Raw genomic sequence first — 21703 nt, forward strand, 5'->3', positions numbered from 1 at the left:
ATTAAAATAAGGTGTGTTTCTTCCTTCCTAAAGTGTGTAAAGGTGATAATTTATTTACTCTAGCCCTTGCCATCAGTCCTGGTTGCTTTCTCTCTAGAGCAGGCTATAAACTACTTGGCACACAGTTTGGTAGTTTCTTAAAGTGTTGTTTGCATAAGTAAAAACTTTTAACATAACATAGAAATGTAGCATTCCAAACTAATGTTACATTACCCCTTGAAAAAACAAAAGTGATTTAGTGCTTGCTGGAGTACCACAGCCCCTTCAGTCAGCTGATTGGTGGGGGTGCTAGGAGTTCTTTCCCCCACCTATATAATATCAGCCAATTCTAAGGATACCTGGTAAAAAAAGAGAAAAGAGAGGGACCATGCCTCGTGCATTACCCAAGACACCAGATGGAATAGAGAGTGGATCGCACCAGCCTTTCAGTTGGCAGCTCACCTTGCGGTAGATAATCAACGCTTATCACCCCTGGATAGGGATATAATCATGGTCGGAGTGAACTGCAAAGCCCAAAGGATCACAGGGATGGATGATCCAATCCTGTTCAATCGTGTAGGTGAGGGAAGTAAAATGACCTGTGCATCAGGCGCTGTTCAGAGTTCCATTAATTGAATGAAGATGTCCAAAGCGATTCCATACTCGCTTTGGACATCTTTATTCAATTAATGGAACTCTGAACAGTGCTTGATGCATGGGTCATTTTATTTCCCTCACCAATTCTAAGGATAAGCCATTATTATTATAGTCCATAATACTCCATTTCACAATTGAAAATGTATATATTTATATATATATATATATATATATTAAATAAATATTAACATTGTGGGGGAGATTCTCAAAAACTACTGTAATTTCTGTTCCAGTGACATTCTGCACACCTTTTTTTTTCCACACACATTTTCAAAGGTGTCTTGTGCTGCTTTGAAAATATGTGAAAATTTATTTTTGGGACACTTTTGTTTGTTTTTTTGTGCCAAATTTTACATCCCAGTAAACTCTGGCAGAAACATCTGACAAAATATTTCACGGTTATCTGGTCCCAGACAAGCGAATGTATAAATATAATATTTCTGAGCTTAAATGTGAGTGCAGGTGCAGTGAAGAAGAAGAAAAAAATATATATATATTTATAATTTTTTTAAAACATTTTTCAATAATAGTTATTTCCTTTTTTGATAATTACTTAAATAACACCTTTTCTTCCCAAAAAAACAAAGAAAAAATAAACAAAACTACAACCATTTCTGTGATTTCTACACTATCAAAAAGGTGGTGTGAATTTTTTTTATATAAACTGGACTCTCACCCCTTTGAAAATATAGTGTAAAGTTACAAAACTGACGTGAACAATGTAAACTGCGGCACAAAGCTCTTTGAAAATGTGATCGATACTTTTCGCGCCAAAATTTTGGCTCAAAATTCTTTGAGAATCTCCCCCTGTGTGTCTAGCATGACATTCAGTTTTTTTTAATCTACCCCTAAAAGTTCAGTTTCACTTACTCATCTATTATCTAAATGTATTACCTCTATAAAATCTAACATTGGCTGCATGTGGCATATGTGTAGCACATAATTTCTCCTTGCTACATATATTATCTCCTACTTCTCCATAATATCTGCAATGGATTTACTAAGGATTTCTGTTACACATACATTACAGTATACAGAACTTTTCTAACAGTGGGGGTTGTAGAGTGTCACAGCTGGACTGTGTGACATGTAACATTTCTGCATGATCTGAGTAAAAGACATAGTTCAGTATCTTTGTGTGATTCTTTGTTTGGACATTTTTAAGAAATAATAAACAGTGACAATAGTAAGATGGCAATTGAAATGGTAAGGACACCTCCTGTATTTGTGATATCATTGTGTCTACTCCAAATGAGTAATAAAAACAATACAATATATTCAATGATTTTACAGATACCATTTCTCTTAGATAGTAAAGCAGTGAAAGACAAAAAGGGCTCTGAACCAAATTTCCACTACCCATATAAATCCTGGTGACATAGATTATAAATAAAACTATGCACAAATAATAAGTCATGTAATAAACATGACTTTGGTGCTGATAAGCCATACCATCTGCTAGCTGCTACTACTGTTACTTGTAGAATGAACAAATACATACATCATCTTCCATTATACCATTGGTTATAATAAGAGCAAAACAGGTGCTAAAAATACAAAAAATAGATGTTGACTAGCCAGCTAGGAGCAGTTAACACAAGTCATTTAGATATAAGAACCTTTTGTTCCTATTGTTACTCTCTTTATATTACTGTTGTGTAGGCAGTTATATAGTGGCAAGGTAGCATACTTAATCACACTCAATTGGTCTGTATAAAACATGTTACGTTTCTATTAGAAAGTTATGAAACTGGGAAAACAGCCACCGTAGGAATAAAATAAACCATCTAAAAAATGAACTCAGCAGTTTCCATTGCATCTTGTCCGGTTATACATCTTACAGCTATTTCTAAAACAAAACCATATCATCTATAGTCCTTTCATTAGATATAAGTGCATGTACAGAAAAACATGAGTTCACTGCCCATATGTAGATAGATATCAATTGCTTTTATGTTTACATGCATTCAAAATTATAGCTAACAATATTTCTAGCAGCATGCCAATCCCAAGTTTTGTGTTTTCATATATTATAAACTGTAACCATTGAAGGATCAAATTAGCAGTATTATTATAAATAGTGATGAGCGGCAGGGGCCATATTCGAATTCGCGATATTTCACGAATATATTGACGATTATTTGTCCTTTGTTCTCAAAATTTGCATATTTGCTATGTTCGTTCACTTTTTTTCCAATGCGAAAATTCGCATGAAAATTTGCATGTGAAAAACAAACAAAAACCAAACTAATATTCGTCATTACAAATATATAGCACTAAATTCTAAATATTTTCAAAATCGCTAAGTACCGATATGCATGATAAAAGTTCGCATTACGAATATTCGTGCTCAACACTAACTATAAGTACCCAGTGACTGGTGCTGTTTCCTTGAAGGGAGGACTGTTTGTATATCCAGCCTGGCAAGCTGGAAGCTGGGGGATATCTGCACCGCACTGATGGCCTTTCTGTGCTGAAACTTTTCACCCACATAAACACACACACACACACACATATATATATATATATATATATATATATTATTTTTTTTTAACAGTAATAAAACTGTTACCCATTCTCAGATAAATAATTATGGTTAATTGGCTAGTATAGAGAGAATGTTATAGATTAAACCTATCCATTTACTTTAATGGCTTATCACAGATGCAATAGAGAGGGGTGCCCATTCTGGTTACGCATTTGTAAGCCAAAGCAGAAAACTGCAGAAATTGCTAATTTTACGTCCATATTTTTTACATTTAATGGGTTATTTTACCGCGCTGCTTCTGTTTTCCGGCCAGCTGCTGCCTGTCTGCGGCCGTAGGTGGTAAAAAGCCAGTAACAACCGAAGTGGGGGAGTTACACAACTTGCATATCTCCTATTGACTTTAATGTTGGTTACACAAACACCATATACTTGTATGCTACGCTGTTTATGTAATATTGAAATTTCTGTTAACATGGAGCTAAACCATTTGCGTAATTCCCATTATGGCTGATTGGAGTTCTACAAATTGCGTAACTTCCCCACTTTTTCTGCTTCCAGCTTTCCCCACCTTCTCTTGGCTGGAAAAATAAAGCAGGTGAAGTGGGAAAATGGTTGTCTATGCACACAATGGGGTGATTTATGAAGAGAAGTATGTTTCCATGGTATTTACTAATGTGGTGTTTTTCTTAAGGTTATGCTGTTTTAACAACTGCTCTGAGCTGTTGGGGTTTCCAGTGCTCAAATTCCCCACATTATATGTGGAGACATCAGTAAATTTGTTGGGATATTGTTCAGAACTGTCGAGGACATGTCCCTTTTTTGAGGACATGCCCCTTTTTTTTTGCATATAAGCCTTTTTTTTTTTTTTTTAGGTTTTCAGAGTATAATGAAGAATAAGTCGAGTTTTTTGTATTTGTCCATAACAAAATCTGGCACATGAAACATGCAACACAATTTGGGTGCAGAACCCGAGAATTAAGAGTTGGAATTACATATCACTTATTTACACAGCTGTAAAAAAGACATCTTTTTTATTTATTTTTTTCTTACATATTGCTTGCATAGACAACCACTTATTCATTTTACATAAAGAACAATGCACAATAATGTTAAAAAACTGATCCAAAATTTCTGCAATTTTATGGTCGCATATGGTTGAACTTGATGGATGGATGTCTTTTTTCGACCATGCTAACTATGTAACTAAATTTTACAATGAAATACGCCTGTGTAAACCTAGGCTTACTCTATTTGTTTGTGATATTTAAAGTGGACCTGGATTCGAATAGTATTGCTCACTTTTTATACTTATATTTCAGAGAATTTTATTTCTACTTTATTACTACCAAATCTGTTGTAGATTGTCAGTATGCTTGTGAAAAGATTTCCATGCCAAAATTTAATTCTACGCAAATTAATGGGACTTATGTAACCTTCGATCACATGCTCATGAAATAAACTCCCTATATGTAACATAATTTTGTTGCGATCTGGCCTCCAATTTTTCTCTTTGCAATCTAGATGGTATAAACCATAGTCAAGTTCTGGAAAAACATGGATTTTTTAGGCTTGAACCCTGGTGGGAGGAAAGGCTGAGCGCACTTTTTGCACTGCAGCTATCATTTATTGGCATATATGCTGGGCAAAAAAATGTAATGACAACCCTGCTGTGCAGTGTCCGTACATAAAGAATAAGTTAATACTGATAACTAGATACAGCATACAGGACAAGAGAAGTGGTACGATGCAAGGCCTATAAAAAGAATAAGGGCAGGTTCTCATTTTACACCAAATGTTCAGAACAAAAAATAGTTTTGTGCACTGTACAGAACAAGATCAAAAGCTTAGACACAGATATTATTCCCAGAATAAAGGACAAGAAAAGTGATAATGCATATAACAGAATTGTGTCAATATACACAGAATAAGTTCAGATACTGAAAATGTATTTATACAGAACAAGAGCAGGGGAGTTGCGCAGTACCCATATATATTAAGAATGATAGGGTCCATTTGTAGGGAAAAGTAGTCAAAATGACACTCGGTATACATAACTAGAGAAGTGGTACTAGGCAGTGTCCATACATAAGTATTAACCTGATAGGCCACTATACTGCAGAACTTGGCTTCCCCTCTAGAAGTCACCTTTCATTTGTCACCTGTTTGCTAACAATACCTCCTAGTATGCAGATACTCCCAGGCGTTGGCGTAGGACAGTCTAGACAGACCAGTCAATAGTTGTGCAAGGAACTCATACAAGCACATATCAATGCAAGAGACAACAGTATATGACAATTTGCCATAGGATGACTGGAGGAGATAGGAGTAGTCCAGGATGGCTTAGAGTATGGGCAAACAACAGACAATAAAGGACAACATATAACAGGAAAACAATGTCTAAGTGAAATAATTGGACAAATGAAGAACTGGAAAGCTCAATAGATATCAAAATTTCCTATACTAGTAACTAAACAGCTCCATGTGAAAACAGATATAGACGGAGCACATAGCAACAGCAAACAATCAATATTAGAGATGAGCGAATTTTTGAAAAATTTGATTCGGCTGATTCCCTGAATTTTCCCCAAAAATTTGTTTCGGTCCGAATTTATTAGTGGCAAATCACTATTGAAAACGGCTATTTCTGGCCTACAGAAATCCTCAGTAGGGGTGTAGAACACTTTGCCTTGCTGTAACACGGATAGGGTGTGTACTGGGTTAGTAAAATAATACTGTTATTCAGTATGACAAACAGATCAGAGGCAGGCTATTATAATCCCTGTCGTAGAGCGGCACAATGACAGAGCCTGGAGGTGGCATCAATATGAGTAGACCATATAGTGGCTGAATCACAAGCGTGGAGGTGGCGGCAACATGAGGAGAACAGAAAGTGGCTGAATGACACAGCCTGGAGTTGGCGGCAGAATGAGGAGACCACATTGTGGCTGAATGACACAGCCTGGTATTGGTGGCAGCATGAGAAGAACATACAGTGGCTGAATGACACAGCCTGGAGTTTGCGGCAGCTTGAGGAGAACATATAGTGGCTGAATGACACAGCCTCGAGGTGGCAGAAGCATGAGGAGACCACATAGTGGCTGAATGACACAGCGTGGAGGCGGCGGCAGCATGAGGAGACCATGTAGTGGCTGAGTGACACAGCGTGGAGGTGGTAGCAGCACGAGGAGAACATATAGTGGCTGAATGACACAGCCTGGAGTTGGCAGCAGCATGAGAAGACCACATAGTGGCTGAATGACACAGCCTGTAGTTAGCGGCAGAATATAATGGCTGAATGAAACAGCCTGGAGTTTGCGGCAGCATGAGGAGAACATATAGTGGCTGAATGACGCAGCCTGGAGGTAATGGCAGCATGAGGAGAACATATGGGGGCAGTAAGAGACAGCATGGACCTGACATCAGCATTAGGAGAACATATGGTGGCAGAATGAGAAAGCCTGGAGCTGGCATCAGCATGGGAGAACATCTGCTGGCAGAATGAGACAGCCTGGAAGTGGCATCAGCACGAGAACATATGGTGGCAGAATGAGACAGCCTGGAGGTGGCAGCAGCAGCATCAGGAGTCCTGAAAGTGACCCGGTGAGTGGTGCGGTGGGTGGCAATACATGTACCCAGTGACGAAAGTGGGTAAAAAAAGGAGAACTTGGCATCAGATGTGTGGCATCAGGCAGGTGGCAGGAACAGAATAGTAGCTCAGGCAGGTAGGCAGGAGAAAACGGTCTCTTTTGCAAAAGTGTTAGTGTGCACAAGTAGGTATTGAGGATATGCATTACGTAAAACTTAACCTTGAATAGTATGCTTAGAATAAAATATATGGACCCAAATTGTGTAACGCAATTTGTAACGCAATTTCTCCCGAGTACAGAAATACCCTATATGTGGCCCTAAACTGTTGCCTTGAAATACGACAGGGCCCTGAAGTGAGAGAGCGCCATGCGCATTTGAGGCCTAAATAAGGAATTTGCAATAGGAGTGGACCCGGTTACAAGGATGGGGCTTGTCTCCACCAAAACCCTACAGCAGTGTTTCTCAAACAGGGTGCCTCCAACTGCTGCAAGACTCCCAGCCTGCCAGGACAGTCTATGGATGTCCGGCAACATTAGGAGTTGTGGTTTTGCAACAGCTGGGGAAAAACAGTTTGGAGACCGCTAAGTAGTGGTCTCCAAACTGTAGCCCTCCAGATGTTGCAAAACAATAACTCCAAGCATGCCCAGACTGTCTAGGCATGCTGGGAGTTGCAGTTCTGCAATATATGAAGGGCCAGGTATTGCAGAACTACATGCCCAGCATCCCTGACTGTCTGGCCATGCTGGGAATTGTACTTTTGCAACATCTGGAGGGCTACAGTTTGGAGACCACCGTATAGTGGTCTCCAAACTGTGCCACTTCAGATGTTGAAAATCTACAACTCCCAGCATGCCCAGACAGTCAGTACATGCTGAAAGTTGTAGTTTTGCAACATCTGGAGGACCACAGTTTAGAGACCACTACACAGTGGTCTCCAAACTGCGACCCTCCAGATGTTGCAAAACTACAACTCCCAGCATGCCCAGACAGCCTTCGGCTGTCTGGGTATGCTGGGAGTTGTAGTTTTGCAGCTTTTAGAAGGTCACAGAGATCACTTACCGCGATCTTCACTGCAGCCTTCTCCACGCGCACTTTCCAGCCGCACTCCTCCTGCGTTGATTCCGCCACCGCTGCTGCCCCGGGGTGCCGCCTCCACCAGTCCGGGTAAGCCGGGCCATGTTCCCCCCTTGCCGCCCGTGTTCCCCCCTCTCTGCCCCGACTTCGTTGGATGGGCAGAGCGAGGGAAATTAACTTTAACACCCCCCCCGCCCCCTCCTGCAATTGGTCGTCAGCATGATCGACCAATGGCAGGGGATAGGAAGGGGTGGCAACACTGGTGATTGGAAATACGGAGGGCGTATGGACACGCCCTCCGTCCTTAAGTGACGGGACACGAGGGCGTATGCATACGCCCTTCGTCCCCTAGGAGTTTAAGGGGTACTCTTGCAGAAAACTTTTTTTTTTAACCAGTGGTGCCAGAAAGTTAAACAGATTTGTAAATTACCTCTTAAAAAATCTTAATCCTTGCAGTAATTATTAGCTGATGAATCTTACAGAGGAAATAATTTTCTTTTTGGAACACAGAACTCTCTGCTGACATCATGACCACAGTGCTCTCTGCTGACATCTCTGTCCATTTTAACAACTGTGGTCTGATGTCAGCAGAGAGCTCTGTGTTCCAAAAAGAAAATAATTTCCTCTGTAGTATTCAGCAGCTAATAAGTACTGGAAGGATCAATATTTTTTTTTTATAGAAGTAATTTACTTCTGTTTAACTTTCTGGCACCAGTTGATTTAATAAAAAAGGTTTTCCACCAGAGTACCTCTTTAAGAAGAGTAACACTCTCCTCGAAAAGGTGGAAGGGAACAACTTATTGTCCATTGTAGCAGGTGGGGGTTAACCTTCCCCTGTAAGGCCCTATTCTCGCCCTACTAATTCCCTTCTTGGCAAATGTTACTCACCCTAAAAAGGGCAGCCCCACACAGGAAATTCTATTTCCACCTAAAAAACCTGGGAAATGGCAGAGTTTGTAGGGGGGAATAGAAGAGGTTCCAGTCTGGGACCACCCTTTTTAGTACGAGTAACACTTGCCAAGAAGGGAATCAATAATGCAAGAGTAGGGCTTTATAGGGGAAGTTTTCCCCCCACTGGTTACAATGGACCATATGTTGTTCCTTTGCACCTTTTAGAGGTCTTTGTATCACATCAATACTTGGATGTGTAGGTGGCACATGGTGTTTTTCGCACGCCTTTCTTTTTGTTTAATTTAAAAAAAATTGTGGCTACATATATTTCATCCTAAGAATATTATTAAAAGTTACGTTTCAAGTAAGGTATATACTCAGTACTTACTTGTGTTCTGATCAGGAGGAATGTCTGTAACTGGGGAGCAGTACCTTAAACATCTTTAGCACTATCCACATTAGGGAAGTGTTGGTGTGACACCATGGTCAATCTACTCTGAGGCATCAGGCATCGGTGGGTGGAAATCCTGGCATATCCATGCCCGATTCATCTTCACAAAGATCAGTCTTTCCACATTTTTCGTGGACAGACAAGTTCTCCTTGGGGTTACTATTGCCCCCGCCGCACTAAACACCCGCTCTGATGGCACACTACTGGCCGGGCAGGACAGCTTTTCCAGAGCAAACTCTGCTAGTTGCAGCCACAAATCTAGTTTGGCTGCCCAGAAGTCCAGTTCAAGGTGTGTTGGCATGGTCATGTTAAGGTATGTTAGTTCAGGTCCTGCTCCAGGTCTACCTGCTGCTGATGAGTTGCTTCACAATGTGGGTGAAGAAAGGTACTCATCAGCGACTGTAGACTCAGGCTGCTGCTGATGGAGCTGATACTGCTCCTGCCACCCCACCCCTCCCCAGCAGCCATGGCAGTGGAAGGTGAGCACAGAGGGCCCCCAAAGTCATACCTGCAAGAGGATGGAGGATGGCGCAGATAGGCAGCGAGGGTCCAATAAGGTGGAGAGTCAGAAGTCATCCCGCTGCCGAATGGGGACAAATCGGCAGTCACTTCGCAAGCAAGTGAGCATGCATTGTGCCATTTGTGCAATTTACTCGGAGGGACTCCCTGCCTCCATCTCCACTGCACACTGCCAGAGTGTGTCTGGGTCCTCTGTCTCGCCTTCCTCATAACCCTCTAGCTGCTCCTTCTCCTCTTCTCCTGTCAGATGACTTGAAAAAATGCCTCTCTCGTGAAACCTAAGCTGTGCTCAACTTTCCCCCCCCTTCTCCTCCTCCAGTTCATCCCCCACAGGGCTCATGTGGCCGTAAGATGTAGGTGCCATGTCTCCAGTGCCCTGATCAGCTATTTTTTCCAACACATAGTAGATGAAGCATTGAAATGACATTGTTCATCCCGTAATCCTGGTGACTGACTAATAATGTGGCTTCCTAATAGGGCCTGAGCAAACGGCAGGTGTCACATAGGAGCTGCCACTGGTTGACATTGAAGTTACACAGGGGAGTCCCCCTATCTGCTTGGATCATCAAGAAATCGGTGATGGCTTTTCTTATTTCGTATAGTCGGTCCAACATATGGAAGGTGTAATTCCAATGTGTGGAAACGCCACAAATAAGACTATGTTGGGGGATGCCGTTCTGAAGCAGCAGCTCAAGGAGGGTGTGCTCGGCGGTGTATGAGTGGCTGAAGTGCATGCAAAGTTTCCTTCCCATTGTTAGCATGTCTTGCAGATGGGGGGAACACTTCAGGAACCGCTTGATAACCATATTGAACACATGTGCAATGCAGGGTGCATGTCTCAGGCTTTCTTGTTGCAGCGTAGATGAGATGTTCTTCCCATTGTCGGTCACCATGGTTCCCTTTTCAAGTTTTCATGGAGTAAGCCATGATTCGATTTCTTGATGAATGACTTTTAGCAGTTCCTTCCCTGTGTGACTCCGTTCACCAAGACAAACCATGTGAAGAACAGCGTGACACCGCCATGTGCTGGACACATGGTATGCTGGAGGGGCACTGAGACTTGTCCATGCAGTGGAAGCTGAGACATGGTGGAGGATGAGGAAAGCGTGGAGGCGGAAGCGGCGTGCCTATCCAAGTTATGGGACTCTGGGGACTGATTACAAACGGGGTGCCGTGTGCAAGATCACGGGGGTCCCCAGCGGCAGGACTCCCACGATCAGGCATCTTATCCAATGTGTATGCGTGCTGCCAGTAATATGAATTGGGCCAATTTAAAAGGTGTATATGGGAGTCTAGAAGGCTAACTGCCCAGAAGGCAGACCTCCGGGGAGAGGGGGAAAGGCCTATCGAGGACCGATGAAATGAGACCCATAATATCTCTCCAAAAGGCAGCAACCAAGGGACAAGACCACCATGTATACAACATTGAGCCTGTCTTGGGGCAGCCCCAAAAGAAGAGGAGGGAGACCTCCGGGTAAATGGCGTGTAAGTGGGCAGGCACATAATAAGTGCGGTGTAATATTTTCAAAGTGTCTCAGCCAACGAAACCTGCCAACTACCCTTACTCAGTTGAGAGCAACAGGTATGCCAATCCGAGAGAGACATGGTAACCCGGAGATCTTCCTTCCATTGTGTCATAAATTTTAGTTTAACCCCATTCAGAGGACCATTGAGGAGGGAATAGACCAAAGAAAGGGTCCCAGAGCGTGTAGGAGTATAAATAGCCAGCGCCTCAAGAGAGGTGGGGACTATGGGAAAAAATGTCTCTGGAATCGAGGACAGAAAAGAGAAGACTTGGGAGCATTTAAAAGATTCGGAAGGGGGGAGGGTTAAATTGGGAAAGGAAGGCCCCTCTATCCATAAGTCTGCCTCTCACCAGGAAAGCATTAAGACAGGTAAGTTTATTATTAATCCACAAGCCAAAAGCTGAGGCATAGGAGCCTGGTGGGAAAGAAGGGTTATGAAAGAGTGGTATGGCAGGAGAATGGGGAGATTGAAGGTGAAATTTGAACCTGACAGATCGCCAGAGGAGAAGAGAGTAGCAAGAAAAGAGAGCAGACGGGGGACGGAAAGAACAGATTGGACTGGACGACCACATAAGAGAGCGTAAGGTGTGGGGCAAAAGTAGAGTGTTTTCAAGAACTAGCCATCTGGGGCCAAAAGAACTAATATTACAGAGCAACAATTGAGCTATGCGTGCAGCCCTATAATATTTCATGAGGTTAGGGACTGAAAGACCCCCGACTCCCATACGGAAATACATAATATAAGCCCTGGCAAGAACCCCACTCTATAACTATGGGAGATGGAGAAGGGGTAGGGAGTTTCAAATAGGCTCCGGGAGCGGAATAAAGGCAGTGGAGAGCCTCTACAAAGGGACAAGTGAAACCCATGAACTGTAGGACTCTAAACAGGTAGGACCAAGAAACCGAGTCAAAGGCCTTCTCTATATCGACCCGACCACTGTAACTTTAAGGATTAATACCTCTGGGATGCTTTTACTTATGATTTGATTCGGAGAATGGTTTTTAGTAACATATTCTACTTTATCATAGCGTACATTTTCATCGATACTTGCATCATTTCTTGGTGAAAATTTCCCAAATTTCATGAAAAATCTAATTTTTTTTTGCATTTTTCCAACTTTGAAGCTCTCTGATTGTGAGCAAAATAGACATACCAAATAAATTATATATTGATTCACATATACAATATATCTACTTTATGTTTGCATCATAAAGTTGACATGTTTTTACTTTTGGAAGACATCAGAGGGCTTAAAATTCAGCAGCAATTTTCCACTTTTTCACAAAATTTACAAAATCTGAATTTTTCAGGGACCAGTCCAGTTTTTAAGTGGATTTGAGGGGTCTTCATATTATAAATATCCCATAACTGACCCCAATATAAAAATTGTACCCCTCAAAGTATACAAATTGATATTCATAATTTTTGGTTATCCTTTAGCTGTTTCATAGGAATAGCAACAAATAAAGGAGAAAATTCTAAATCTCAATTTTTTACCCTAACATGTTCTTGTAGACCCAGTTTTTTTTATTTTTATTTCTATAAGGGGTTAAAGGAGAAAATTCCCCCCAAAATGTGTAACCCAATTTCTCTCGAGTAAGGAAATACCTCATTTGTGAACATAAAGTGCTCTGTGGGTGCACTAGAGGGCTCAGAAGCAAAGGAACGACAATGGGATTTTGGAGAGTGAATTTTGTTGTTTTTTAGGGGGCATGTTGCAATTGGGAAGCCACTATGGTTCCATAACAGCAAAAAACAAACCCCGTGGCATACTATTTTGGAAACTACACCCTTCAAGGCACGTAACAAGGGGTACAGTGAGCCTTAACACCCCACAGGTGTTTGACGACTTTTTCATTAAAGTCTGATGTGTAAATGAAAAATCAAATTTTTTTTTCACTAAAATGATGTTTTCCCCCCCAAATTATGCTTTTTTTTCAAGAGGTTAAAGGAAAAAAAGGCCCCACAAAATTTGTAACCCCATTTCTTATGAGTATGGAAGTACCTCATAAGTGGCCCTCAAGTGCTCTGCTTGCGCACTACAATGTTCAGAATTGAAGGAGCCACATTTGGCTTTTTGAAAGCAAATTTTTCTGAAACATGTCACATTTAGGAAGCCCCTGTGGTATCATAACAGCAAAAAGAAAAAAACACATGGCATAATATTATGGAAACTACACCCCTCAATGCTTGTAACAAGGGGTACAGTGAGCCTTAACATCTCACAGGTATTTGACTACTTTTTTTTTGTGTAAATAAAATTTTTTTTCACTAAAATGCAGTTTTTTCCCCAAATTTACCATTTTTAACAGAGGTTATAGGAGAAAATGCCCCCCAAAATTTGTAACTCCATTGGAGGATGGAAATACCCCATGTGTGGATGTAAAGTGCTCTGCAGGTGAACTACAATGGTCAGAAGAGGAGGAGCGCCAGTGAGCTTTTGGAGAGAAAATTTGTATGGAATGGAAGTCGGGGGCCATGTGCGTTTACAAAGCCCCCATGCTTCCAGAACAGTGGACCCTGACATGTGACCCCATTTTGGAAACTACACCCCTTACAGATTGTAATAAGGGGTGCAATGAGCGTTTACACCCCAGTGGCGTTTGACAGACTTTTGGAACAGTGGGCTGTGCAAATGAAAAATTACATTTTTAATTTTCACGGACCACTGTTCCAAAAATCTGTCAGACACCTGTGGGGTGTAAATGCTCACTGCACCCCTTATTTAATTTTGTGAGAGGTGTAGTTTCCAAAATTGGGTCACATGTGGGGGTCCACCACTGTTCTGGCATCATGGGGGCTTTGTAAACGCACATGGCCTTCAATTCCAGCCAAATTCTCTCTCCAAATTCCCAATGGCACTCCTTCTTTTGTGAGCCCTGTAGTGTGCCAACAGAGTACTTTACATCCACATATGGCATTACAAATTTTGGGGGGCTTTTTTGCTATTACCCATTGTGAAAATGAAAAATTTGGGATAACACCAGCATTTTAGTGAAAAAATAATAAAAAAATCATTTTCCAGTCCAACTTTAACGAAAATTCTTCAAACACCTGTGGGTAGTTAAGGCTCACTATACCCCTTGTTATGTTCCTTAAGGGGTGTAGTTTCCAAAATGGGGTCACATGTGGGTGTTTTTTTTTTGTGTTTATGTCAGAACTGCTGTAACGATCAGCCACCCCTGTGCAAATCACCTCTAATGTTCTTGGCGCTCTCACTCCAGAGCCTTGTTGTCTGCCGGCAGAGCATTTTACATACACATATGGGGTATTTCCGTACTCAGGACAAATTGCATTACACATTTTGGGGGGTCTTTTTTTCCTTTTACCTCTTGTGAAAATGAAAAGTATGGGGCAACACCAGCAGTTTAGTGTAAAAAATAAAAAAATGTTTACAATAACATGCTGGAGTAGACCCCAACTTTACCTTTTCATAACGGGTAAAAGGAGAAAAAGCCCCCCAAAATTTGTTAGGCAATTTCTCCTGGGTACAGAAATACCCCATATGTGGCCCTAAACTGTTGCCTTGAAATACAACAGGGCTCCGAAGTGAGAGAGCGCCATGCGTATTTGAGGCCTAAATTAGGGATTTGCATAGGGGTGGACATACGGGTACTCTACGACAAAGTGATTTCCAAACAGGGTGCCTCCAGCTGTTGCAAAACTCCCTGCCTTCCTGGATAGTCAATTGCTGTCTGGCAATACTGGGAGTTGTTGTTTTGCAACAGCTGGAGGCTCCATTTTGGAGACAGTGCTGTACCAGATGTTTTTCATTTTTATTGGGGGGGGGGGGGGGGCGGGGGGAGGAGACTGTGTAGGAGTATGTGTATAGAGATGAGCGAACTTACAGTAAATTTGATTCGTCACAAACTTCTCGGCTCAGCAGTTGATGAATTATCCTGCGTAAATTAGTTCAGCCTTCAGGTGCTCCGGTGGGCTGGAAAAGGTGGATACATTCCTAGGAAAGAGTCTCCTAGGACTGTATCCACCTTTTCCAGCCCACGGGAGCACCTGAAAGCTGAACTAATTCATGCAGGAAAAGTCATCAACTGCCGAGCCGAGAAGTTCGGGATGAATCGAATTTACTGTAAGTTTGCTCATCTCTACATGTGTATATGTAGTGTTATACGCTTTATTTTTTGTAGTGTAGTGTAGTGTAGTGTTTTGCAACAGCTGGAGGCTCCATTTTTCAAACAGTGCTGTACCAAATATTTTTCATTTTTATTTGGGTGGGGGGGGGGGGGGGAGGGCCAGGGGGAGGAGACTGTGTAGGGGTATATGTATATGTAGTGTTATACCCTTTATTTTTTGTAGCATGGTGTAGTGAAGTGTTTTTGGGGTACATTCACATGGGGGAGGGAGGGGGGTGTTTCACAGCGAATTTCCAGCTGAGGATTTGAGCTGCAGCGGAAAATTTGCTGCATTTAAAACTTGCAGTGAGAAATTTTTCCTGAAATTCACAACGAATTCGGATTCATCATTCTTCATTCCTAATCAATATAACTAGCAATTGAAATCCTGCAAATGTATATGAAGCAACATCTCAAGCCAACTCCAATTCCTGATACCCATTAGCCAACACAATGCCCTAATGTGAAGTGTTCAATGTAATGCAGATGCAAACATCCTCGCCAAAGCACAAAAAAAAAAAAACTTTTTGTATGGATGATTCCATAAATTTTTTAGACAAATGTCATTATAGAAAACATCACATATAACAAGACCCTGTTCATGACAGATGTAAAATGGATGATAATGGTGATTTGGCAAGAACATTACTGACCTAAAATAATTTGATCATGTTACATACACCTCAAGCCAGACACAGCAAAAACCCAACATGGATCCATTATTTTGGCAAAAATTTCTGACAAGTGGCTTAAAACTAAAGAACAGGAGCATATACCAGCATGACATTCTTATATCAATATACAGGACAAGGACAGATGATGAAATGACAAACCACATACAGGAATAGAGAACTGGTGCACTACATTGACTAAACAAAAAGTGGTGGTTTTTCTAGGAAAAGGTCCTGGATCTCTCAGTGACCATCACCTTCAACTGCATGTGTATCTTCAGGGTACAATAGCAGAACAGAAAGTTATCTTCCAGTTTTACCATCCTCTCTCATAGGTTTTAGGTACTTCCTGAGTGCAGTCTAACATATGGCAGATGGAAATGCCAGAACAGGCAAGCATGGTGATGTAACATCATTGTGCCTGCCTTGGTATCCTATGCCTGAGGCTCATAGGGTGAAGGTGTTTAGAGCATGCAGGATTGTGCCAATGGAGAAAGGTGAGTAGGACCTTTTTAGTATTGAATATTTGGCCACAACAAATTATTATTATTATAATCATTAAGTGGGGGGCGCTTAAGGTGAACTTTATGTGTAAGTGGAGGCACTAAGAGGGCATCATTATATGGTTATGTCACTAATTGAGACATCATTATTAAGAGAGACATCATTACTAAGTGGTGTGCACTAAGGGGGACATCATTACTAAATAGGCAAACTAAGGGGTGGCACTAAGACAGACAACAATGCTGAGTGGGGGCCCTAAGTGGCCCAAGGACTAGTGGGGACATCAATACTGACATTTATACAGAGTGGAGGCACTATGGAGAGCACCATTAGTAAGTCTAAGGCAATAAAAGGCATGATAAATAAGTTGAAAGCACTATGGGGGTACTGTTACTCAGTGGGGGCACTATGAGGGCTCCATTACTGAGAGGGAGGCACAAAAGGGCATTATTACTTAGTGAATGCACTAAGAGGCACCATTACTGAGTGGGGTACTAAGAGGCATTATTGCTGAGTGGGGTACTAAGAGGCATTATTGCTGAGTGGGGTGCATTAAGGGGCACTATGACCAAGTGTGGGCGCTAAGAGTTTTAATTACTGACCCAAGAGCACTAATGGACATTAGGCAGACATTAGAAGGCACTGAGGGCATTGCTACTGATTTGGACATTCTAGACATTATTACTAGTGATGAGAGAATCAAATCCGACGAATCCGAATTCATTCTGAATGTCATGAAAAATTAGATTTGTATTGAATCCGAATTTCGACTCGATTCGAATTAACAAATTTCTTCATTCACTCCATTTTGTTATTTTTCTAAAAAAAATGTGAAATATATATGCACTCTACGTTAAGGGAATCAGGATGCGGGGAAGGGAATCAGGATGCAGGGTGTGTATTCAATTCCCTGAATATATACTGTAATGCTACTAGTGGTTCCCAATTAGACCAATATGCACCTCCTTTATGCAACAATATTTCCCAATGGTCACACATACCGCAATTTAATGCACATCACAAACTTCCAAGTTACTTAGGTGCTAGTTCTTAATACTCCATATAGTAGGCGAGGTATCAGTATTCACCTTATAGCTGGAACTCCACTGAGGTTTTTTTTTTCTCAAAAATGCCGTCAAAAACGCCAATTTTCCCGCACTGCGTTTTTTCAGTGAAAAAACGCCGTGTCCAGATGTTAGCTGCAAGTCAATGGTAAACTGCAAAATGGCAGATTCACTTGCCGTTTTTCAGTTTGGCGTTTTTTTTTTTATCCTTTTGGCGTTTTTCAGCATTTTCTGGCTCAGAGGCTGGATTTTCAAAACCCCCTGCAAACACCTAGTTTGGCGTTTTTTGCCCTGAAATCGTGGCGTTTTCCTCCCAAAGAAGTCTATGGGAGAGCAAAAATGCCAAGAAAAACGCCATGTTTTAAATTTTGCATTTTTGCAGGCATTTTTTATTATTTTTTGGACTTTAGCGATCCAAAAAATTATGGAGATACCTTTTTTTATAAAAATTTCGTAGGGTACCATAAAAAAAATTCATAAAAAAGATACAGTAGTGATGGAAAAAATTGTACTTAACGAAATGGATCTTTTTTATTACGAAATGATTATTAATTTTTAAACAGGGATCAATTTATGTGAGCGGGTAAAGCGCTAAAAATGTAGCCGACAATAATAAAAATATAGTGTGTGCGTGTTTTTCACTTTAAAAAAAAAATATTTTTTAGGTAGTACTACTACTCCCAGCATGGAACACACTGTTCCATGATGGGTGTAGTAGTTACCTATACTTATTGACAGATCGCCCATTGCGATCCTCTTGTATAATGTATAGATGCGGCCAGCCGCTCTTCTATGGTCCCCTGCCCTGCCTTATATATACACATATTCATATTTCCCGCAGAGAGCTGTGATTGGTCAGATGTTTCCAGCCAATCACAGCTCTCTGTGAGAAATCAGAATGTGCATATATACGGTGTGCAGGGGACCATAGGAGAGCACCGGCCGCTGCATCCATACATTATACCGGAGGATCACAGCGGGTGTCAGGAGTGATACCCGCAGTGATCTTTCCTTAACTACAAGTACTACTACTCCCAACATGGAGTACACTCTGCCCCATGCTGGGAGCTGTAGTACCTGCATTAATAGACAGATCGCAGCGGGTGTCAGAAATTACACTCGCTGTGATCTGTCTATTAATGCAGGTACTACAGCTCCCAGCATGGAGAAGAGTGTGCTCCATGTTGGGAGTAGTAGTGCCTGCTAAAGGACACATCACAGCAGGAGTCACTACTGACACCCGATGTGATCGTCCTGTGTATAGCAGAGATGGAGCGACTGTATACATCACTCACATCCCTGCTCTGCACTATACTCCGGGCCAGCCGCTCATTCATTGATGTTTCCCTAAGAGCTGTTATTGGCTGCAACCATCCGGCCAATCACAGCTCTGGGCGGAAAATATGAATGGCCAGTGATGTGAATAGAGCAGAGATGTGAGTGCTGTATAGAGCCACATCACTGCTATATTATGGACGATCGGGTGGGTAGGGAACGGGTTTGCAAAAAAAAAAAAAAATAGGATGGTGGGAGCTACCCTTTAAACACACACACACTTTATTAAAAAAAATGTATTCAAATTTTGTTATAAAAAAAAAACATTTAGTTAAATACATTTTTACATCCTTTTTTTTTCTTTTTTTGGTACCCAACTATTTTGTAAAAAAAAAAAAGCAAAAGGGGCCAAAAAAGGCAAATTCCACACAAAGGTAAAAACGCCAGAAAAAACGCCAAAGCGCAGGGAAAAACTATGGCAGTTTTTCTGGCGTTTTTTCTGGCGTTTTTATGCCACAAAAACAGCATGAAAAAAATCTCAGTGGAGTCCTAGCCTATGTCCTGTGTTCATGGCGTTTCCTCTGGTACAGAAAGTCCTGGGAGATGACCTTGCTTGGAACGATCCTATGTTGGGGAAGGAAATCGCAATTTCCAAAACGCATAAGATGCTTTTTGACCCGTTTTGGCAGCTATAGTGACGTCACAAACAGCCGTAGGTCTCTGCAACTTACTACGGTATGGAATCAGCTTGTAGAAGATGCCGCCAGCCGCGGCAGTCTCCCAACGTAGGATCGTTGGATTAATCATGCTTTGGGGTTGTATTGCAGCCAGTGGCACAGGGAACATCTCACGAGTAGAAGGAAAAATGGATTCAATAAAATTTCAGCAAATTTTGGATGCCAACTTGATGCCATCTGTGAAAAAGCTGAAGTTAAAGAGAGGATGGCTTCTACAAATGGATAATGATCCTAAACACACCTCGAAATCCACGGGGGATTACATCAAGAGGCATAAACTGAAGGTTTTGCAAAGACCTTCGCAATCTCCTGACCTCAACATAATTGAAAATCTATGGATAGACCTTAAAAGAGCAGTGCGTGACAGACAGCCCAGAAATCTCAAAGAACTGGAAGACTTTTGTAAGGAAGAATGGGCAAAGATACCTCAAACAAGAATTGAAAGACTCTTGGCTGGCTACAAAAAGCGTTTACAAGCTGTGATACTTGCCAAAGGGGGCAGTACAAGATATTAACTCTGCAGGGTGCCCAAACTTTTGCAGATGCAATTTTTTAGTTTACTGTTATTTTGAAAGTGTAAATGATGGAAATAAAATCTAACTTTTGTTGACATTATAAGAATGTCTAATCTGTAATTTGATGCCTTTTGGAGATTTTTCCCATCCCTCCTCGGGTTCTTTATGCACATTAATAAACATTTTTACCTGGGGTGCCCAAACTTTTGATCCCCAGTGTACACTATCCAGATCATAGTAAAAATTCAGCATAACATAATGATGCTAAAAATATACATTTTACAATAAATAAGTACTATAAAAACATACCTCTCCCCAGGCAGCAGGTGGAGGTTCTACTGGTGGGTAATACTTTGGAATGTCCCAGGCCACTTCAGTCATAAACCATTTGAAGTCCTTACACTTGAGATGTTTGCGGAGTTCTTTTTGAGATGTGAGATCTCCAGTAGACAGGTGTCTATATTCAGGTCTCCTCTGATAGATATACTCTGCATATTCATCCATCCAGGTCTCTGCCACACGTTTGAGATTCTAATATACAAGAATTATAAGTCTGTTATTAGTATGGTTCTTTTCAAATATTTCGTGCAACATTATACATCATGTAATTATGACCTTTGTGTGATACAGTCAGATTAATGGCTCAATTAGTTTATTAAACGAAAAAGTACTGAGATGTAACTGCACTGCAGGGATTAATGAGACTTCAATTAATCAAGAGCAGGCAAAAGCATTAATCAGATTGCTTTCCTTTAACCTTTTATTGGTTAAAGGCGACAAATATAGCTGAAGTTGAAGGTTATCTTAAAGTCTTAAATGAACTCTTATTTTTAAATATCGTTTTGCCATAGAGTTGCATTCTCCATTTCCTTCTGAATTCTGCCACCATACAATTTTTTTGACTTTTTTGGAGGAGGGGATGCAGAAAAAAATGTCTACATATTCAGAATTATGGTTTAAGATGATTCAATAGCTAAACCAAAATGCAGCAAGATGAAGACATTGGGGACATTTTAAATTTTTTTGTAAATTTCACTCATAGGAGGCAGTCTAACAGTGTGCTATATTTTTAACAGTGTCTACTAACAGTCTGCACTATCATTTAGCTGGTGTAGTTACCATCATTTTTTTTGGCGCAATGTATGCCCTGTCACCTTGCCTGCCTTTTTCTGAGGTCAAACCCCTTTTTAAAATAAAAAATAAAACGTTGAATAATGAATCAAAAAGGAAAACTCATTTGAAAATGTGCCTCACACCATTTTTTCAACCTGGCGCAAATTATACCCAAAAAATGTAAATTCACTTTTAAATATATCAGCCCCCCCAATTGTGTTTTTTAGAATTTTTTCCCTTAGTGTTTTCAAAATTACTTTGAAATCCTAGAAAAAAAAGAATGTTAAAATTTCACATGTAAACTAAATGCTACATGATACATTTGTGTTAAAGAGACCTAAGGGTACATTCATCTAAGAACATTTTCACCAACCATACAAAAAATAAAATCAGCTATTGAGTTATCTTCTCCTGTTGAGTTGTTCAATATTTTAGATTCATGATTCACAGGTTCTGCAAAATTATACAGTGAGTGAAATTGGCCTTATATTTATGTATAACTAGGTAGATGTGTTACTCA

At 40.9% G+C, this 21703-nt stretch overlaps 1 protein-coding gene across 1 annotated transcript in view; it reads right to left on the minus strand.

The window, feature by feature from the left end:
- GALNTL6 (polypeptide N-acetylgalactosaminyltransferase like 6) overlaps positions 1-21703 on the minus strand; it is a 410819-nt gene that overhangs the window by 47405 nt on the left and 341711 nt on the right. Inside the window, exon 6 of the mRNA XM_056554430.1 lies at positions 20380-20601. Within this exon, the coding sequence (XP_056410405.1) occupies positions 20380-20601 (222 nt within the window). The remainder of the gene's footprint in view (positions 1-20379; positions 20602-21703) is intronic.

The sequence above is a fragment of the Hyla sarda genome, chromosome 1, assembly GCF_029499605.1.
Source record: "Hyla sarda isolate aHylSar1 chromosome 1, aHylSar1.hap1, whole genome shotgun sequence".
NCBI classification, from domain to species: Eukaryota; Metazoa; Chordata; class Amphibia; order Anura; family Hylidae; genus Hyla; species Hyla sarda.